The sequence below is a fragment of the Erythrolamprus reginae genome, chromosome 1 (assembly GCF_031021105.1).
Source record: "Erythrolamprus reginae isolate rEryReg1 chromosome 1, rEryReg1.hap1, whole genome shotgun sequence".
NCBI classification, from domain to species: domain Eukaryota; kingdom Metazoa; phylum Chordata; class Lepidosauria; order Squamata; family Dipsadidae; genus Erythrolamprus; species Erythrolamprus reginae.
The window spans coordinates 419,550,486-419,571,893 of record NC_091950.1 but is presented as its reverse complement, the minus strand read 5'-3'; the positions used below and the strand labels follow the sequence as shown (position 1 = coordinate 419,571,893).

The 21,408-nt window shown below is 45.0% G+C and overlaps 1 protein-coding gene across 1 annotated transcript in view; it reads left to right on the top strand.

Annotated features, from left to right (window-relative positions):
- BCAS3 (BCAS3 microtubule associated cell migration factor) overlaps window positions 1-21,408 on the top strand; it is an 845,338-nt gene that overhangs the window by 237,759 nt on the left and 586,171 nt on the right. Inside the window, 1 exon segment of the mRNA XM_070735381.1 lies at window positions 13,815-13,948. Coding sequence (XP_070591482.1) covers window positions 13,815-13,948 — 134 coding nt within the window.

Here is a 21,408-nt window from a genome sequence, read left to right as displayed (position 1 = left end):
TACAGTTTCCTCCCGGGAGATTCCTAGAGAGGCCCCACAGAGGCTTCTCAATACCTTTTCCGGTTACAGTTTCCTCCCGGGAGATTCCTAGAGAGGCCCCACAGAGGCTTCTCCCTGCCTTTTCCGGTTACAGTTTCCTCCCGGGAGATTCCTAGAGAGGCCCCACAGAGGCTTCTCCCTACCTTTTCCGGTTACAGTTTCCTCCCAGGAGATTCCTAGAGAGGCCCCACAGAGGCTTCTCCCTACCTTTTCCGGTTACAGTTTTGGAGGATCGGGTTCTTAAGTAGAAAATAGTTCTTGAGAAGAGGCAAACAAATCTTGAAGACCTGGTTCTTATCTAGAAAAGTTAGTAACTGTTGTGGTTGGCTCTGGCCCAGCTCCTGTCCCAGGGAAAGGGGAGTTGGATGCAGGGGAAAATTCAACACGTCACAGGCCTGTGTTATTGCCGACAGAATCAGTTCAGAGTTTAGTTTCCTCTGACAAAGAAGAAGGTGGGAGTGACTCGGCAGAGGGGGGCTTGGCACACAGCCAAGGCAGTCAATCTTCCTTATCTTCTATAGCTTCAGATGATGACATTTTGGACCCACGCAAGCGCAGAATTATGCGTAGAAGAGACCAAGTAAGGACATATTACAGGAAATAAGGGAAGCCACCTGTGTTTGGGTGAGGCTCCAGTAATTAGGGCTGCTGCTATAAATAGCAGCATGTGGGTTTGGCCATTGTGGAAGAATATCTGTTGCAGTTTCGTCAGGAATCTTGTGTGCTGGACTTTGTTGCTTTTTCACGCCTTTGAAACCAAAGCAGAGCAGCGTGTGTGTGTGTCTCCCTTAGTTGCAAGAAGAAGGGGTGTGAAGTTTCTCCACAGCTGCTGGCTAAGTACTTAATGACTGCTTAAGGGAAATTGTACAGACTACCCAGTTGTTTTGGGACGAGTGCTCTTTGCAATACAAAAAGAGTGCTTAGTTTATTTTGACTTTTGTGATAAAGAACATTGTTTTGAATTTTAAAATGTGTATGTGTCTGAAATTTGTATCCTTGAATTTTCGGGAGGCTCCTACCAGAGAGCCCGGCAGAACAGTAGCTAGAGGCGTTCTAGGTAGAGGTACCACTGTACTGGAAGGACTGTGTTGTACAATGGGGATGTGAACAGGTGGAGACTAAATCTCCATAGACATTTACACCAGTAATGGGTTGCAGCCGGTAGGGCTGGGATTGGGGCTCTGGTAGCAGAAATTATTATTATTATTATTATTATTATTATTATTATTATTATTATTATTTATTGGATTTGTATGCCGCCCCTCTCCGCAGACTCGGGGCGGCTAACAACAGCAGTAAAACAGTACAACAAAATCCAATACTAAAAAAACAGTTAAAAACCCATTATATAAAAACCAATCATACATACAAACATACCATACATAAAGTTGTGAAGGCCTAGGAGGAAAGTGTATCTTAGTTCCCCCATGCCTGGCGGCAGAGGTGGGTTTTAAGCAGCTTACGAAAGGCAAGGAGGGTGGGGGCAATTCTAATCTCTGGGGGGAGTTGGTTCCAGAGGGTCGGGGCCGCCACAGAGAAGGCTCTTCCTCTGGGTCCCGCCAAGCGACATTGTTTAGAAATGGAGATGTGCACGCATCTCTGCACCCTTGACGTGTACATGCATGTGCACACGTGAGATTTGGCTTCTGCACATGGACAGCAAGCAAAATTTCACACTTTTTTCCCAAAGGTGCCTCTCGCGTGAGATTTTGCAGATTATCTTCGTTTTTTTGCTCCTGCGCATGCGCGGGAGGAAAATAAATCACCAAAAATAGGCAAAATCTCATGCGTGAGAGCATCCTCATGTGAGATTTCACTTGCTGCACATGCACAGAACCCGAATCTTGTGCTGTTGGGCACATGCGGCCCAGGAGAGCGTACTGGTAGCGGCCAATAAGTGGGACCCCACCTGATTTACACCATTAGCCCCTCAATGTCAGCACTGTTTTTTTATATATATATAATTTTTATTGATTTTATTTAACATACAAACATCTAAACACCATACAAACAACATTAAACATTTACAATTTTCTATATGCATAAAAAGTTTATCTTATACAATTCTATTTACTATGCATTTTTTAAAATTTCTACCCAATTGTACAATTTCTCCCACACTCTGTAATAGTCCTTATTTTGTTGGTTTTGTATCTCATATGTTAATTTGCTAAATTTGGCACAGTCTGACATTTTTTAAATCACCATTTCTTCGTTTGGGGTCTTTTCTTGCTTCCATACTTGTGCAAATGCTAATCTTGCAGCTGTGAGTATGTGATTTATTAAGTAATAATTTTCTTTACTATGTTTGCCTCTAATTATTCCTAATAAGTACATTTCTGGTTTCATCTCAAGTTTATAATCCAATATTTCTTCCATCCATGTCTGAATTTGGGTCCAAATTTTTTTTGCTTCCGTACATCGCCACCAAATGTGGTAGTATGTTCCTACCTCTTTTTTGCACTTCCAACATTTGTTGCTTACATTCACATTTATTTTGGCTAAGCGCGCTGTTGAGTTAGATCCTGTCTGTCAGTTTCTTCCTCATAGTAGCCTTCAACATCAACTTCAACCCCAGTGAGTTAGACATTGGTCCATTACCTTCAGCATTGCTACTGACCGATGGCAGCTTCCTTTTGATTTTTGTTTTTAATCAATCATTTAAATTTATCAAGCTGCCTAAATTGACACTAACTCTGAATGGCATAACAAATAAAAACACACAGGGAGGCTTTTCCCAGTGCTAAGTTTAACATGCCAGGAAAACATCGAGGTTAGGAAAGAAGAGTTTCTATGTCTATGGAGATTCCCTGTCGTCCAGGTCATGGTTTTGCCCAAAGGTGCCTTTTTCAGAACAATCTGGAACTGAACACACTCAAAGCCATAGAAATGGTGGTAGACTTTAGGAGAAACCTGCCCACATTTCCACCTCTTACAACAATACTAGACTACACAGTATCAACAGTAGAGACCTTCAAATTTCTAGGTTCTATCATATCTCAAGACTTAAAATGGTCATCTAACATCAAAAAAGCACAACAAAGAATGTTCTTTCTGCGCCAATTTGGGAAGCTCAAACTGCCCAAGGAGCTGCTGATCCAGTTCTACAGAGGCATCATTGAGTCTGTCATCTGAAACATAGAAACATAGAAGACTGATGGCAGAAAAAGACCTCATGGTCCATCTAGTCTGCCCTTATACTATTTCCTGTATTTTATCTTACAATGGATATATGTTTATCCCAGGCATGTTTAAATTCAGTTACTGTGGATTTACCAACCACGTCTGCTGGAAATTTGTTCCAAGGATCTACTACTCTTTCAGTCAAATAATATTTTCTCATGTTGCCTTTGATCTTTCCCCCAACTAACTTCAGATTGTGTCCCCTTGTTCTTGTATTCACTTTCCTATTAAAAACACTTCCCTCCTGAACCCTATTTAACCCTTTAACATATTTAAATGTTTCGATCATGTCCCCCCTTTTCCTTCTGTCTTCCAGACTATACAGATTGAGTTCATTAAGTCTTTCCTGATACGTTTTATACTTAAGACCTTTCACCATTCTTGTAGCCTGTCTTTGGACCCGTTCAATTTTGTCAATATCTTTTTGTAGGTGAGGCCTCCAGAACTGAACACAGTACTCCAAATGTGGACTCACCAGCGCTCTATATAAGGGGATCATAATCTCCCTCTTCCTGCTTGTTATACCTCTAGCTATGCAGCCAAGCATCCTACTTGCTTTTCCTACCGCCCGACCACACTGCTCACCCATTTTGAGACTGTCAGAAATCACTACCCCTAAATCCTTCTCTTCTGAAGTTTTTGCTAACACAGAACTGCCAATGCAATACTCAGATTGAGGATTCCTTTTCCCCAAGTGCATTATTTTACATTTGGAAACATTAAACTGCAGTTTCCATTGCTTTGACCATTTATCTAGTAAAGCTAAATCATTTACCATATTACAGATCCCTCGAGGAATATCAACCCTATTGCACACTTTAGAGTCATCGGCAAATAGGCAAACCTTCCCTACCAGACCTTCCCCTATGTCACTCACAAACATATTAAAAAGAATAGGACCCAGAACAGACCCTTGTGGCACACCGCTTGTAACCTGTCTCTGCTCAGAATACTCGCCATTAACAATAACTCTCTGATGTCTATGCTTCAGCCAGCTTGAAATCCACTGAACTATCCAGGGATTAAGTCCAATCTTCACTAATTTATCTATCAGCTCTTTATGTGGAACCGTATCAAAGGCTTTGCTAAAGTCCAGGTAGGCAATATCCACGGCACCACCTTGATCCAACACCTTTGTGACATAGTCAAAGAAATCAATGAGATTAGTCTGACATGATTTGCCTTCAGTAAAGCCATGCTGATCTGCACCTCTATAACTGTCTGGTTTGGTTCTGCAACCCAACAAGGCTGACACAGACTTCGGAGGAGAATCAGAACTGCAGAAAAAACACAATGGCTACCAACCTGCCTTCCATTGAGGACCTGTGTACTGCACGAGTCAAAAAGAGGGCTGGGAAAATATTGACTGACCCCTCGCATCCTGGACATAAGCAGTTTCAATTCCTACCCTCAAAACGTCCTTATACAGCACTGCACAAGACACAAGGAAAGTTTTTCCCTAAATGCCATCATTCTGCTAAACAAATAATTCCCTAACCACTGTCAAAGCATTCACTTAGGCTGCATTACTATTACTGTTAGTCTTCTCAATTTTCCTATATCACCCATCTCTTCCCACTTATGACTGTATGGCTGTAATTTGTTGCTTGTATCCTTATGATTTATATTAATATTGATTGTGTCCTGGTTACTTATTTGTACCCTGTGACAATCATTAAGTGTTTTTTATCTCCTGATTCTTGACAAATGTATCTTTTTCTTATATTATTATTATTATTATTATTATTATTATTATTATTATTATTAATTGGATTTGTATGCCGCCCCCCTCCGCAGACTCGGGGCGGCTAACAACAATGGTAAAAACAACATGTAACAATCCAATTTAATCAAACAACTAAAAACCCTAATTATAAAAACCAAACATACAATGCATAACTTGTAATGGCCTAGGGGAAGGAATATCTTAACTCCCCCATGCCTGGCGACAAAGGTGGGTCTTGAGTAGTTTGCGAAAGACGAGGGTGGGGGCCGTTCTAATCTCTGGGGGGAGTTGATTCCAGAGGGCCGGGGCCGCCACAGAGAAGGCTCTTCCCCCGGGGCCCGCCAAACGACATTGTTTGGTCGACGGGACCCGGAGAAGGCCAACTCTGTGGGACCTTATCGGCCGCTGGGATTTGTGCGGTAGAAGGCGGTTCCGGATGTATTCTGGCCCAATGCCATGTAGGGCTTTAAAGGTCATTACCAACACTTTGAATTGTGACCGTAAACCGATTGGCAGCCAGTGCAGGCCACGGAGTATTGCAGAAACGTGGGCGAATCTAGGAAGCCCCACGATGGCTCTCGTGGCTGCATTATGTTCACTGAGAGCATAGGCACCAAGACAAATTCATTGTGTGTCCAATTACACTTGGCCAAAAAAGAATTCTATTCTATTCTATTCTACTCTACTCTACTCTACTCTACTCTACTCTACTCCACTCCACTCCACTCCACTCCACTCCACTCCACTCCACTCCACTCCACTCCACTCCACTCCACTCCATTCCATTCCATTCTATTCTTACAACCATTTGTTTAGTAACTGAAGTTAACAGCAGCACTAAAAAAAGTGACTCATGACCATTTTTCACACTTATGACCATTGCAGCATCCCCATAGTCACGTGATCAAAATTTCAGATGCTTGCACACCGACTCATACTTATGACGATTGCGGTGTCTCCAGGGATCATATCATCCTCTTTTGTGGCCTTGTGACAAGCAGAGTCAACAGGGAAGTCAGATTCACTTAACAGCTGTGTTACTGACTTAACAACGGCAGCGGTTCAGCTAAAAATGTGGTAAGGAAGGTCATAAAATGGGACAAAACTCACTTAATTCATTTATTCATTATTCATTAATTAATTAATTAATTAATTAATTCATTCATTCATTCATTCATAGAAACATAGAAACATAGAAGACTGACGGCAGAAAAAGACCTCATGGTCCATCTAGTCTGCCCTTATACTATTTTCTGTATTTTATCTTACAATGGATATTTATTTATTTATTTATTTATTGGATTTGTATGCCGCCCCTCTCCAGAGACTCGGGGCGGCTAACAGCGACAATAAAACAGTGTACAATAGTAATTTGGTATTGATGATTAAAAATCAATTAATATAAAAACCAAACATACATACATACATACCATGCATAGAATTATAAAGGCCTAGGGGGAAAGAGGATCTCAATTCCCCCATGCCTGGCGGCAGAGGTGGGTTTTAAGTTGTTTACGAAAGGCAAGGAGGGTGGGGGCAGTTCTAATCTCTGGGGGGAGTTGGTTCCAGAGGGCCGGGGCCGCCACAGAGAAGGCTCTTCCCCTGGGTCCCGCCAGGCGACATTGCTTAGTTGACGGGACCCGGAGAAGATCCACTCTGTGGGACCTAACTGGTCGCTGGGATTCGTGCAGCAGAAGGCGGTCCCTGAGGTAATCTGGTCCGGTGCCATGAAGGGCTTTATACAGTGAACCCTCGAGTTTCGCGTCCTCAAGGATCGCGAAAGGGCTATTTCGCGAGTTTTCAACCCGGAAGTAAACTCCACCATCTGCGCATGCGTGCCCTTCCACGCATGCGTAGATGGTGGAGTTTCCCCGCCGGGCAGAGGCTTCCCTGGGTCTTCCCCCTCTTGCCCCCGTAAGACCCCAGCGGCGGCGCGAGCAACGGCGTGGGCGGGCGGGGCGGCACGCGCGGGGACACCCCAGCTCGGCTCCCCAGCTGGGAAGCGGCCCCAGCAACAGCGTGGGCGGGGCGGGCGGTGCCAGCGCGCTTGGGGACATCGCAGCTCCGCTCCCCAGCTGGGGAGCCGAGCTAGGGAGTCCCCACCGCGCGCGCGTTGCTGGGGAAAGCGCGCGCGCTTGGGGACATCGCAGCTCCGCTCCCCAGCTGGGAAGCGGAGCTAGGGAGTCCCCACCGCGCGCGCGTTGCTGGGGAAAGCGCGCGCGCTTGGGGACATCGCAGCTCCGCTCCCCAGCTAGGGAGCCGAGCTAGGGAGTCCCCACTGCGCGCGCGTTGCTGGGGAAAGCGCGCGCGCTTGGGGACATCGCAGCTCGGCTCCCCAGCTGGGGAGCCGAGCTAGGGAGTCCCCACCGCGCCGCGCGTTGCTGGGGAAAGCGCGCGCGCTTGGGGACTCCCTAGCTCCGCTTCCCAGCTGGGGAGCGGAGCTGCGATGTCCCCAAGCGCGCGCGCTTTCCCCAGCAACGCGCGCACGGTGGGGACTCCCTAGCTTGGCTCCCCAGCTGGGAAGCGGCCCCAGCAACAGCGCGAGCAACGGGGTGGGCGGGGCGCGAGCAACGGGGTGGGCGGGCGAAGGGCGGGCGGCAGTGGAAGCAAAAACACCATCTGCGCACGCGCAGATGGTGTTTTTACTTCCGCACCGCTACTTCGCTAAAAATCGATCATCGCGTGGGGTCCTGGAACGGAACCCTCGCAATGATCGAGGGTTCACTGTAGGTCATAACCAACACTTTGAATTGTGACCGGAAACTGATCGGCAACCAATGCAGATTGCGGAGTGTTGGTGTGACATGGGCATATTTGGGAAAGCCCATGATTGCTCTCGCAGCTGCATTCTGCACGATCTGAAGTTTCCGAACATTTTTCAAAGGTAGCCCCATGTAGAGAGCGTTACAGTAGTCAAGCCTCGAGGTGATGAGGGCATGAGTGACCGTGAGCAGTGACTCCCGGTCCAAGTAGGGTCGCAACTGGTGCACCAGGCGAACCTGGGCAAACGTCCCCCTCGCCACAGCTGAAAGATGTTTCTCTAATGTGAGCTGTGGATCGAGGAGGACGCCCAAGTTGCGAACCTTCTCTGAGGGGGCCAGTGATTCTCCCCCCAGGGTAATGGACGGACAGATGGAGTTGTCCTTGGGAGGTAAGATCCACAGCCACTCCGTCTTGTCTGGGTTGAGTTTGAGCTTGTTGACACTCATCCAGGCCCTAACATCCTCCAGGCACCGGCCCATCACTTCCACTGCTTCGTTGGCTGGACATGGGGTGGAGATGTATAACTGGGTATCATCGGCGTATTGATGATACCTCACCCCATGCCCTTGGATGATCTCACCTAGCGGTTTCATGTAGATATTAAATAGCAGGGGGGAGAGGACCGACCCCTGAGGCACCCCACAAGGGAGAGACCTAGAGGTCGACCTCTGATCCCCTACTAACACCGACTGCGACCGACCAGAGAGGTATGAGGAGAACCACTGAAGAACAGTGCCTCCCACTCCCAACCCCTCTAGTCGGTGCAGAAGGATACCATGGTCAATGGTATCGAAAGCCGCTGAGAGGTCAAGATATATGTTTATCCCAGGCATGTTTAAATTCAGTTACTGTGGATTTACCAACCACGTCTGCTGGAAGTTTGTTCCAAGGATCTACTACTCTTTCAGTAAAATAATATTTTCTCATGTTGCCTTTGATCTTTCCCCCAACTAACTTCAGATTGTGTCCCCTTGTTCTTGTGTTCACTTTCCTATTAAAAATACTTCCCTCCTGAACCTTATTTAACCCTTTAACATATTTAAATGTTTTGATCATGTCCCCCCTTTTCCTTCTGTCCTCCAGACTATACAGATTGAGTTCATTAAGTCTTTCCTGATACGTTTCATGCTTAAGACCTTCCACCATTCTTATAGCCTGTCTTTGGACCCGTTCAATTTTATCACTATCTTTTTGTAGGTGAGGTCTCCAGAACTGAACACAGTATTCCAAATGTGGTCTCATCAGCGCTCTATATAAGGGGAATCACAATCTCCCTCTTCCTGCTTGTTATACCTCTAGCTATGCAGCCAAGCATCCTACTTGCTTTTCCTACCGCCCGACCACACTGCTCACCCATTTTGAGACTGTCAGAAATCACTACCCCTAAATCCTTCTCTTCTGAAGTTTTTGTTAACACATAACTGCCAATGCAATACTCAGATTGAGGATTCCTTTCCCCCAAGTGCATTATTTTACATTTGGAAACATTAAACTGCAGTTTCCATTGCTTTGACCATTTATCTAGTAAAGCTAAATCATTTACCATATTACAGATCCCTCGAGGAATATCAACCCTATTGCACACTTTAGAGTCATCGGCAAATAGGCAAACCTTCCCTACCAAACCTTCCCCTATGTCACTCACAAACATATTAAAAACAATAGGACCCAGAACAGACCCTTTCATTCATTCATTCATTCATTCATTCATTCATTCTTTCATTCATTCATTTGCCGCCCCTCTCCGCAGACTCGGAGAGGCTCATAACTCACTTAACAACTCTCTCACTAACTTTGAGCTCAGTTGTGGTCATAAGTCAAAGACTATCTCTACACTATGAGAATGAGAAAGAAAAAAAGGACCTTTGGGAAATGTTTGATATTGGTATTCAACCTTAAATATTTGTTTGCTGCAAAGTGTGTTTGGAATTGTCAGGCGTTCTGAAATTTGTCTGGCTAGAAATCGCCCCCTATTTTTAATTCCATCCTAGCAATGTTTTGAAGGGACTTTGAATGTCCTCTCTTCCAAATCTTTATCCTAACAAACTACCCTTGTGCCCCTTTAAAAAATAAAATAAAATAAAATTTGAAGAACTCAAACGTCCGCCTAGTGGGTGGCATCCCAGCACGGCTGCCCTGGAGTGGGTGCAGTTTTTAAACCTCCTGCCACATCCCAGCGTGAAGCACTTTGCAAATGGAAAGTGATGCCCGGACAAACTTCCTGTGGTTTACCAACGAGTAAAAAGAAGAAGCACGTCTTGGCAGATTCACCAAAACCCGTTGGCAGTAATGAAAGAACATACTTCATTAACTGGTTGTACCGGTGTGTGGGTACTGTGTGAGAATTATTCCTGGGCTAGCTCAATGCATAACATCTCTACCGTCGACCATTTACAAGGCGTCTGCTTCAAGCTTGCGCTTTCTTTCATTATTATTATTATTATTATTATTATTATTATTATTATTATTATTTATTGGATTTGTCTGCCTCCCCTCTCCGCAGACTCATGGCCTGGCCCATCAAGAAAAGCCTGCACTTTACACAAGATGATTCTAAGAACTGGGAATTTTGAAGAGGGCGGGTAATAGACACATAGATTATCGAACATAGAATTATAGAATTGGAAGGGACCTTCGAGGACTTCTAGTCCAACCCTCCTCGCAACCATTTCAGACAAATGGTTGTCCAGTTTCATTTTTAAAGCAGCACCCACAACTTTGGAAGATTATTGTTCTATTGTCAGGAAATTTCTCCTTAAATCTTGGTCCTGTCCTTGGTTATTTTTATTTTATTTATTTATTTATTTATTTATTTGTCCAATACACAGTGAGGGTTTTAGTGGGTATATATCTATATACACATAGTAAAATACATGATGAAGGTTATAGAGGAGATACTCATAGTAAAATACAGTGGTACCTCGTGATACGAACCCCTCGTGATACGAACATCTCGAGATACGAACCCTAGGTTCAGAAATTTTTTGCCTCTTGTTACGAACTTTTTCCAGCTTACGAACTCACCGCAGATTGCAAAATGGCACTCCGCTGGGCGCCGCCGCCCAGCTGTCACCTTTTAAAACAGCCGGGGAGGCTTCTCGGTGTTCTCCTGAACCCGAACCCGAAACAGTGGAACAACTTGCCTCCAGAAATTGTAGCTGCTCCAACACTGGAAGTTTTTAAGAAGAGATAGAACAGCGATTTGTTTGAAATGGTGGAGGCCTTTCCTGCCTAAGCAGGAGGTTGGACTAGAAGACCTCCAAGGTCCCTTCCAGCTCTGTTATTCTGTTATTCTTTTGACTAAATAACACGAAATCTCCAAACTTCCCTAGCAGGCCCTGTTGTGCAGCGTTTCTCTGACTAACTTGCCTATCATGATTGATGTTATTGAGAAATTCTTAGATTTACTTAAAAAAAAACCACTTGGCTTCCATGGCTGTGGCTATTTTGAGTGGAGCTTAAAGTCCAAATTCATCTGAAGACATCCAGCTGTCCTTGCTCAGGTAGCCTGGAGATGTGCTTCCAAGCAGTGGACTTTTTTAATTTTTATTTTTAAAAAAGTCATTCTTGGCTGCAGCATAGAGCTGTACAGGACTCGGGCCAATAACTCATCTACAAAGCTTTCTGTGTTTGCAGCTTTCACATTTTGTAAAAGTCTAATGGGTGTGCTATTTCTCCTCTTGTACTCCCACTTCATTCCCTTCACAAAAGAAGTTAGGCCTGCAAGCTTTAAATCAGCTTTATTAGGGTTTTTTTCCCCTCCTGTCCCCCCCCCCCCCATTCTCTTACTGGAGAGAAGCTCATTTAACATAATGGCTCTTAACTTCTGAGTAAATATACATCATAAATGAGATGAAGGGAACGGCTTCTCCTTTGAGCAAGTTGCAGTAGATAATAGCAATAGGCACTTTGTAGCTCCTGGTTTGCAAACAAAGACCTTTTTTTCTTGGTTATTCCCTCCATTATTACCTTATAAGCTGGGGAAAGTTCTCCTAAGGATACTATATATACAACCTTGACTTAGGCAATGGTGGGATTTGAATTTTTTTTTTTTACTAACGGTTCTTGGGTGGTATTTACCAGTTCTATGAACTACTCATAATTTCCACTACCGGTTCTCCAGAATTGGTCAGAACCTGCTGAAACCCACCTTGGCTTACAACCATTCTTTTAGAGATGGATTACAGGTAGTGTTGGGCGAACCGGACCTGCATAATACGGGTCTGTGCCGAACTTTGCGGGGTTCGGAATACCAAAGCCGAACCCAGACTTTTCCAGAAGTCCGTGTTCAGGTTCGGTAGTTGCTCAAACACCGCAGGGGGGCGGGGAGGGCTCTGAGGTTCAAGCCGCCAACTTGGCTTGGAAGGGGGGCAGGAGGGACGACTCCAGACCTGGAGCGTGACCTCCCCCCCAGCGCTTTGCTTCCCGCTGGACCAGAGGGGTGGGGAGGCAGGTTCTTCCGGCCGGCTATTCAGGATCCCGGCCGGCAGCTTCAAGCAGGCGGTGGGTGGGAGGGGGAGGCTCCCGGCCATCTCCCGCTTGAAGCTGCCCGCCAGGATCCTCAAAAGCCAGCCCAGCAGAACCTGCCTGTTGAGCCCTCTTGCCCGGCAGGAGGCAAAGCGCTGGGGGGGGAGGTCAGGCTCCATCAAGCGGGCGATGGCCGGGAGCCGCCAAAATGAGAAAGAACTAGGGGCAGGGATTTTCGGTGGCTCCCGGCCATCGCCCGTTTGATGGAGCCTGACACCCTCTTCCTCCAGCGCTTCACCTCCTGCCCAGCAAGAGGGCTCGGGAGGCAGGCTCTGCTGCAAGAACCTATGAGCCACAGCGGCAAGCGCAATTTAACGTTCTGGCTCGTAGCCCATCGCTGCCTCCCCCCAGTGCTTCACCTCCCGCCCGGCCAGCGGGGTTGGGGTTGGGGTTCGGCGAACCTACCCGAACTCCGAAAGCAAGTTCGTCTGAACCCGCCGAACCCGAACTTTGTCGGGCTCACCCAACACTAATTACAGGAGCACTGAAAAAAGTGATTTACAACTTTTTCACACTCAAATGCATGTCACAATCCCCATGGTCACATGATCAGTGTTTAAACATGTGGCAACTGGCATGTGTTTATGTGATCCCTTTTGTGACCTTCTGACAAGCAAAGTCAATGGGGAAGACAGATGAGGGGGAAATGTTGAGACTTTTAATTCTAATTTTAATCCATTCTACTCCTCTGTTCCGTTCCGTTCCATTCCTAATTCCACTCCACTCCTCTACTCTATTCCTAATTTATTTATTTATTTATTTATTCATTCATTCATTCATTCATTCATTCATTCATTCATTCATTCATCCATCCATCCATCCATCCATCCATCCATCCATTCATTCATTTTGTCCAATACACAATACATAGAAGAGAATAGGCATGAGGTAATATATATAAAGAAAAATATAAAATAGAGAAGAGGATATATGAAAGGAAGAAAATATATATGATATATGAGATCAGGAGAGACAATTGGACAGGGGACGAAAGGCACTCCAGTGCACTTATGTACGCCCCTTATTGGCCTCTTAGGAACCTGGAGAGGTCAAATGTGAAGAGTCTAAGGGAGAAATGTTGGGGGTTGACACTACTGAGTCTGGTAATGAGTTCCACGCTTCAACAACTCGATTGTTAAAGTCATATTTTTTACAGTCAAATTTGGAGCGGTTAATATTAAGTTTGAATCTGTTATGTGCTCTTGTGTTGTTGCGGTTGAAGCTGAAGTAGTCATTGACAGGCAGGACGTTGCAGCATATGATCTTGTGGGCAATACTTAAATCGTGTTTTAGGTGTCATAGTTCTAAGCTTTCTAGACCCAGGATTGTTAGTCTATTTTCGTAGGATATTCTGTTTCTACTCCTAATTCCAATTCCACTCCATTCCTCTATTGTATTCTATTCTATTCTAGATTAAAAGTAGCATTCGGTTCATGATCCTTTTTTTTCCAGACGTCGGGGAGAAGCCACTGAACCATACATTGCTGGAGCCCCCACTGCACAACAACAGGGCCCACAATGTGCTTTTTCCCCCCCACGTGTCCACCTTACTCTGTTTTCCTTTCTTTCCTTTCAGGCATGCTCCTGGTGACAGCAGACACCCTGGGCCACGATTTCCACATCTTCCAAATCCTCACCCACCCTTGGTCGTCCTCTCAAAGCGCCGTCCATCATTTGTACACGTTACACCGCGGGGAGACCGAAGCCAAAGTAAGTGGCCGAACGGGGTGAGGCGGGGGGGGGGGGGGGGAAGCAGGAGGCTTCTGTCTCAATTTGGCAAGGCAGTCGGGCGATTCATCGTGGGTGTCCGCGAAAACTGCTGGTCTTGCAGTCAAGTCAAGAGGAAAGGCCACTTAGCCAGGGTTCAGATGTTTCTGTAAATGATTCATTTCATCTGCGTGTGGTTTTCTTGCTTTCTTTTTCCCTTTAAACAAGGCGGCTGCGTTCGATCTTAAATCAAGGAGCCGACAGCTTGCCAAATGTTAAGAGCCAAGGTGGCACAGTGGCTAGAATGCAGTATTGCAGGCGACTTCTGCTGACTGCCGGCTGACTGCAATTTGGCAGTTCAAATCTCACCAGGCTCGGGGTTAACTCAGCCTTCCCTCCTCCCGAGGTGGGTAAAATGAGGACCCGGATTGTTTGGGGGCAATAGGATGACTCTGTAAACCGCTTAGAGAGGGCTGCAAAGCACTGTCAAGCAGTATATATACACTGCTCACAGTCACTCATGCCCTCATCACCTTGAGATTTGACTACTGTAATGCTCTCTACATGGGGCTACATTTGAAAAGTGTTCGTAAACTTCAGATCGTGCAGAATGCGGCCGCGAGAGCCATCGTGGGGCTTCCTAGATTCACCCACGTTTCTCCAACACTCCGCAGCCTGCACTGGCTACCGATCGGTTTCCGGTCACAATTCAAAGTGTTGGTAATGACCTTTAAAGCCCTACATAGCATTGGGCCAGAATACATCCGGGACCGCCTTCTACCGCACGAATCCCAGCGGCCGATAAGGTCCCACAGAGTTGGCCTTCTCCGGGTCCCGTCGACCAAACAATGTCGTTTGGCGGGCCCCAGGGGAAGAGCCTTCTCTGTGGCGGCCCTGGCCCTCTGGAATCAGCTCCTCCCAGAGATAAGAACGGCCCCCACCCTCCTTGTCTTTCGCAAACTTCTTAAGACCCACCTTTGTCGCCAGGCATGGGGGAGTTAAGTTATTCTTTCCCCCTAGGCCATTACAAGTTATCCATGGTATGTTTGTGTGTATGTTTGGTTTTTTATAATAAGAGTTTTTAGTTGTTTTATCAAATTGGATTGTTATATGTTGTTTTACCATTGTTGTTAGCCGCCCCGAGTCTGCGGAGAGGGGTGGCATACAAATCCAATAAATAATAATAATAATAATAATAATAATAATAATAATAATAATATAAGTCTATTGCTATTGGAGATTAGCTCTGCCCACTGCCAGCAGTTTGATCCCAACTGGCTCAAGGTTGACTCAGCTTTCCATCCTTCCGACTTCGGTAAAATGAGGATCTAGATTGTTGTGGGCAATATGATGAGTTTGTAAAACCACTTAGAGATTGCTGTAAAATGTATTAACCTTCTTGTTAATCTCTGCTTATCTGGTTGTTGATTGCTGGTGAAATGACAGAGTAAGTCACTAATTTATTATTATTATTATTATTATTATTATTATTATTATTATTATTATTAATTAGATTTTTATGCCGCCCCTTTCTGTAGATTCCGGGCGGCTCACAACACAATAAAACAGTTCATGACAAATCTAATAATTTACAATTTAAAATATTTAAAAAAACCCATTATTAAGCAGACATACATACAAACATACTATACATAAATTGAATAGGCCCGGGGGAGATATCTCAGTTCCCCCATGCCTGACGACAAAGGTGGGTTTTAAGGAGTTTACGAAAGGCAAGGAGGGTAGGGGCAGTTCTAATCTCTGGGGGGAGCTGGTTCCAGAGAGTCGGGGCCGCCACAGAGAAGGCTCTTCCCCTGGGGCCCGCCAACCGACATTGTTTAGTTGACGGGACCCGGAGAAGGCCCACTCTGTGGGACCTAATCGGTCGCTGGGATTCGTGCGGCAGAAGGCGGTCCTGGAGATATTCTGGTCCGATGCCATGAAGGGCTTTAAAGGTCATAACCAACACTTTGAATTGTGACCGGAAATTGATTGGCAACCAATGCAGACTGCGGAGTGTTGGTGTAACATGGGTGTATTTAGGAAAGCCCATGATAGCTCTCGCAGCTGCATTCTGCACAATCTGAAGTTTCCGAACACTTTTCAAAGGTAGCCCCATGTAGAGAGCGTTACAGTAGTCAAACCTCGAGGAGATGAGGGCATGAGTGACTGTGAGCAGTGAGTCCCGGTCCAAATAGGGCCGCAACTGGTGCACCAGGTGAACCTGGGCAAACGCCCCCCTCGCCACAGCTGAAAGATGGTTCTCTAATGTGAGCTGTGGATCGAGGAGGACGCCCAACTTGTGGACCCTCTCCGAGGGGGTCAATAATTCCCCCCCCCCAGGGTGAAGGACGGACAGGTGGGATTGTCCTTGGGTGGCAAAACCCACAGCCACTCTGTCTTATCAGGGTTGAGTTTGAGTCTGTTGACACCCATCCAGGCCCCAACAGCCTCCAGACACCGGCACATCACTTCCACTGCTTCGTTGATTGGACATGGGGTGGAGATGTAAAGCTGGGTATCATCAGCGTACTGATGATACCTCACCCCATGCCCTTGGATGATCTCACCCAGAATAAGAGCAAACCCCACTGCCTTGTAGCTCTGATGGCGTTACCTTGTTGGGTTATGAAACATCTCCAACAAAACAACCAAGCTCAGAGAGCACCAAGGACAGCTTTTGAAAATGCTAGATTTGGGTTTGACCTCTTATACGAACAAGTCAACTTAAAAAAAACAACAAACCCTGTTTATTGTTAGTGTTTGGCTTGGCTACCGCAGTTTTATTTTTTGTTATGCTGGTCGAGTCACGTGGTTAATCTTGGCCAATCAGGGACATTTAGCGAACGTCATCACAAAGTCATTTGGAGCAAACAAAGTCAACTGAGGTTGCCTGTGAACAAGAGAAAAGGCAACTCATGTCTGAAGCGACAATTAACAAGGGGAAGGGAGATTTATTGTCCTGGGTTGACAAAAGTTACGGGTGGGTTTGGCTGGGTTCTAATTTATTTAAATATATGCAATTTCAAGCTGGCTCAGGCTCTGGAGGAGAAAGCAAACTTTATAACCATCTGGAGACAAACAAGGGAATGCAAAAAAAAAAATGTCTGAGCTTCTCTAAAAAAAATAATAATACCCAAGCCAGGCTGGCACCCTTAGGCACAAGGCACCGCTGGGTTTTTACAGCCCCTGGACATCCCGAAGTCGACTGAGAGCAAAGGCCCAATTGGTGGTTGGGGTTGCCAAGGCTACCCTATCATTTTGGACATTTCTGTAATTGCATGGGTGTGTTTTTAGCTCTTGTATGTTACAGAGGTACCTATATTTCAGCAGTGAGAAAAACAATGTCTGGAGAATCCTTTGTTCCCGAAAACTGCTTGCGTAAATTGCTCTTTGTTGTCGGAAGAAACTGTTGTTTTTTTTTCTTTTGAGGGTGGGTGTTCAGCCTGCCACCCCTTTAGTTATCAGCCCCGGGTTTTTCATGTTCCACAGTCTGTAATTCTTAGCCCTTCAAAGACGGATGTTATTTTAATTTCCACTTCTACTCAAAAATTAGGATTAGCCGCAACTTTTACAAAGCCTTAGTAAGACCACACTTGGAATGCTGCATCCAATTTTGGTCGCCACAATAGAAAAAAAGATGTTGAGACACTAGAAAGAGTGCAGAGAAGAGCACCCAAGATGATTAGGGGACTGGAGGCTAAAACATATGAAGAACGGTTGCAGGAATTGGCGAGTTCTACTCTAATGCTCGACTACTGCAATGCTCTCTACATGGCCTTTGAAAAGTGTTCGGAAACTTCAGGGCGTGCAGAATGCAGCTGCGAGAGCAATCATGGGCTTTCCCAAATATGCCCATGTTACACCAACACTCTGCAGTCTGCATTGGTTGCCAATCAGTTTCCGGTCACAATTCAAAGTGTTGGTTATAACCTATAAAGCCCTTCATGGCACTGGACCAGATTATCTCAGGGACCGCCTTCTGCTGCACGAATCCCAGCGACCAGTTAGGTCCCACAGAGTGGGTCTTCTCTGGGTCCCGGCAACTAAACAATGTCGCTTGGCAGGACCCAGGGGAAGAGCCTTCTCTGTGGCGGCTCCGGCCCTCTGGAACCAACTCCCCCCAGAGATTAGAATTGCCTCCACCTTCCTTGCCTTTCGTAAGCTTCTTAGAACCCACCTCTGCTGCCAGGCATGGGGGAATTGAGATGCTCTTTCCCCCTGAGCCTTTACAATTGTATGCATGGTATGTTTGTATGTATGTTTGGTTTTATAATAAGGGTTTTAACTGTTTTAATATTGGATTGTTATATGCTGTTTTTATTACTGTTGTTAGCCGCCCCGAGTCTACGGAGAGGGGCAGCATACAAATCCAATAAATAAGTAAGTAAGTAAGTAAGTAAGTAAGTAAGTAAGTAAGTAAGGAAGGAAGGAAGGAAGGAAGGAAGGAAGGAAGGAAGGAAGGAAGGACCAGGGGAGACAGGATAACACTTTGAATATATGGAATATAACCCATTAGCCTTGCCAGCAAATCAATCCCCCCCCCCCTCCCAAACTCTGGCTTTGGAGACGTGTGACCGTTAGTCCGTCTCTTCTTCCCCGGGGTGTCGTCTTTCTTGTAATTGACATGGGAATAAAAGTTTAAATAGCGGTTTCTCAAGTACTCAGGTTTGTGTTACTCAATCGGTCTGTGATTACCCAAGTGTCTGTTTTCACTCATGTTTAACGGAAAAGGTGATTCTAAAATAGGCTCCACGGTTTGGGCCAAGGCGCGTCTTCGGTAACGGAGAAAAAAACCTGGACAATTTAAAAATAACTTTTTCCCCGAATTCTTGATAGCTGATGCGCAGAGTTGTTGTTGGTCCTCCCCTCAAATTAAAAAGGAAGCACTTACATCTGAAAATGTCAAATGTGGCCTGAGCTAATTTCCCCCGCAGCTTTTCAGAGGGAAATGAATCTGCGGCTGAGGCCATCAGTAAATTACCGCCCTTATTATTTATTTATTTATTTATTTATTTATTTATTTATTTATTTATTTATTTATTTACTTATTTACTTATTTACTCATTTACTTACTTAATTACTTATTTACTTACTTATTTACTTACTCATTCATTCATTCATTCATTCATTCATTCATTCATTCATTCATTCATTCATTCATTTATTAGATATTTATTGTCGCCCTTCTCCTTAGACTCAGGGCGGGCTTACAACATGTTAGCAATAGCACTTTTTAACAGAGCCAGCCTATTGCCCCCACAGTCCAGGTCCTCATTTGACCCACCTCGCAAGGATGGAAGGCTGAGTCAACCTTGAGCCAGTGATGAGATCTGAATCGCTGACCTGCAGATCTAGCAGTCAGCTTTAGTGGCCTGCAGTACTGCACTCTACCTGCTGCGCCACCTCGGCTCTTTGACCTTGATGATGTTCGTCCATCGTGTTCAAAGAGGACCTTGACATCTAACAGGTTGTGGGCTGTCCACATGTGATCACTGGAGATGGTCAAACCAGGCTGGTCAAACCGGGATTAGAACTCACCGTCTCCTGGTGATTGGCCCAAAGTCACCGAGCTGGCTTTCATGCCTACAGCAAGACTAGAACTCACGATCTCCTACTTTTCTAGCCTGGTGCTTTAAACAACTACGTAGTTTCAAACTAGTTTTTTTTCTCATGTGTCTGATACTTCTAACACTTTCTGTCTTTATTCAATTGAATCAATATGTGTATGGTTAAATAAGGTCCAGGAGGGAAGTGTTTTTAATAGGAAAGTGAACACAAGAACAAGGGGACACAATCTGAAGTTAGTTGGGGGAAAGATCAAAAGCAATGTGAGAGAAATGTCATTTCACTGAAAGAGTAGTAGATCCTTGGAACTAACTTCCAGCAGACGTGGTTGGTAAATCCACAGTCACTGAATTTAATATATCCATCCTAAGATAAAATACAGAAAATAATATAAAGGGCAGACTAGATGGACCATGAGGTCTTTTTCTGCCGTCAGTCTTCTATGTTTCTGTGTTTCTATGTATGTAAAAAAATTGTGCATCCAAAAAGAAAGTTGGGTGTCTTCTCTTGTGTAAAACCCGAGGAACATTTGGATTCTGAAGTGTAGATGAATTTGTAAAGGCTTTTTTCTTCTTTTTTTGTAAACTGACTCTCCATCACTCTGTTATCAGAAGCTGACATTTCGAGAGCAGTTTACAAATCAGCAGGAGGATGGAATTCCAAACCAGCTCCCTTTCTTGCTACCTGTGCTTCTCGGGTTTGTTTATGGACACAGGATGTCCTCTTCTCATTTCGGGGCTGGCAGGTTGTGTCACCTTTAAGACACACACACACACACACCCTTCAACATAATGAAATCAGAGGGAGCCCAAATTCAAAAAGAAACAAAGAAAGCAAAGAAGAAAGGCAGCCATGGGTAGGAAAAGTACAGTTTTCCAGCTATGGAAATAAAACTTTGAAAAGAGGATACCTGTCTTGGTCTTCCTGAAAAGGGGAGGTACATAAATGATAACATGTTTATGTAAAGTAATAAAGTCTCTCCATTGGGTTTTGAGACCCTAATTTATGGGGAGAGGATTATAAAGCCGATGCAGATGGCAGAGACTGATAAACCTTGTTTCCCTGGAAATTTGATGCGGGGGGGGGACACCCGAGGTTGTGTCCCAGGTGGGAATAGAACCAAATGAATTGGATGTTGTGATTAAGGTGTTGGCAATAGGAGACTCGGAGTTCTAGTTTTGCCTTAGAAACATAGAAACATAGAAGATTGATGGCAGAAAAAGACCTCATGGTCCATCTAGTCTGCCCTTATACTATTTTCTGGTATTTTATCTTAGGATGGATATATGTTTATCCCAGGCATGTTTAAATTCAGTTACTGTGGATTTATCTACCACGTCTGCTGGAAGTTTGTTCCAAGGATCCACTACTCTTTCAGTAAAATATTTTCTCATGCTGCCTTTGATCTTTCCCCCAACTAACTTCAGATTGTGTCCCCTTGTTCTTGGTTCACTTTCCTATTAAAAACACTTCCCTCCTGGACCTTATTTAACCCTTGAACATATTTAAATGTTTCAATCATGTCCCCCCTTTTCCTCTGTCCTCCAGACTCTACAGATTGAGTCCATGAAGTCTTTCTGATACGTTTTATGCTAGGTAACATCATCAGTGCACCACTGCAGGGAGCACTTATGATGTTACCTAATTTGTGTTATGAAACATCTGCAAAAAAACAACCCAGAGGGGTAAGAAGGACCCCACAAATTAAAAAGAAACAAACCCCCCCAACAAACTCAAAGGGCAGATTCGAAGGGCCACCAGGTCTTTTTCCGCCATCAGCTTCCCTATATAGTGGTACCTCTACCTACAAATGCCTCTACTTATAAACTTTTCTAGATAAGAACCGGGTGTTCAAGATTTTTTTGCCTCTTCTCAAGAACCATTTTCCACTTACA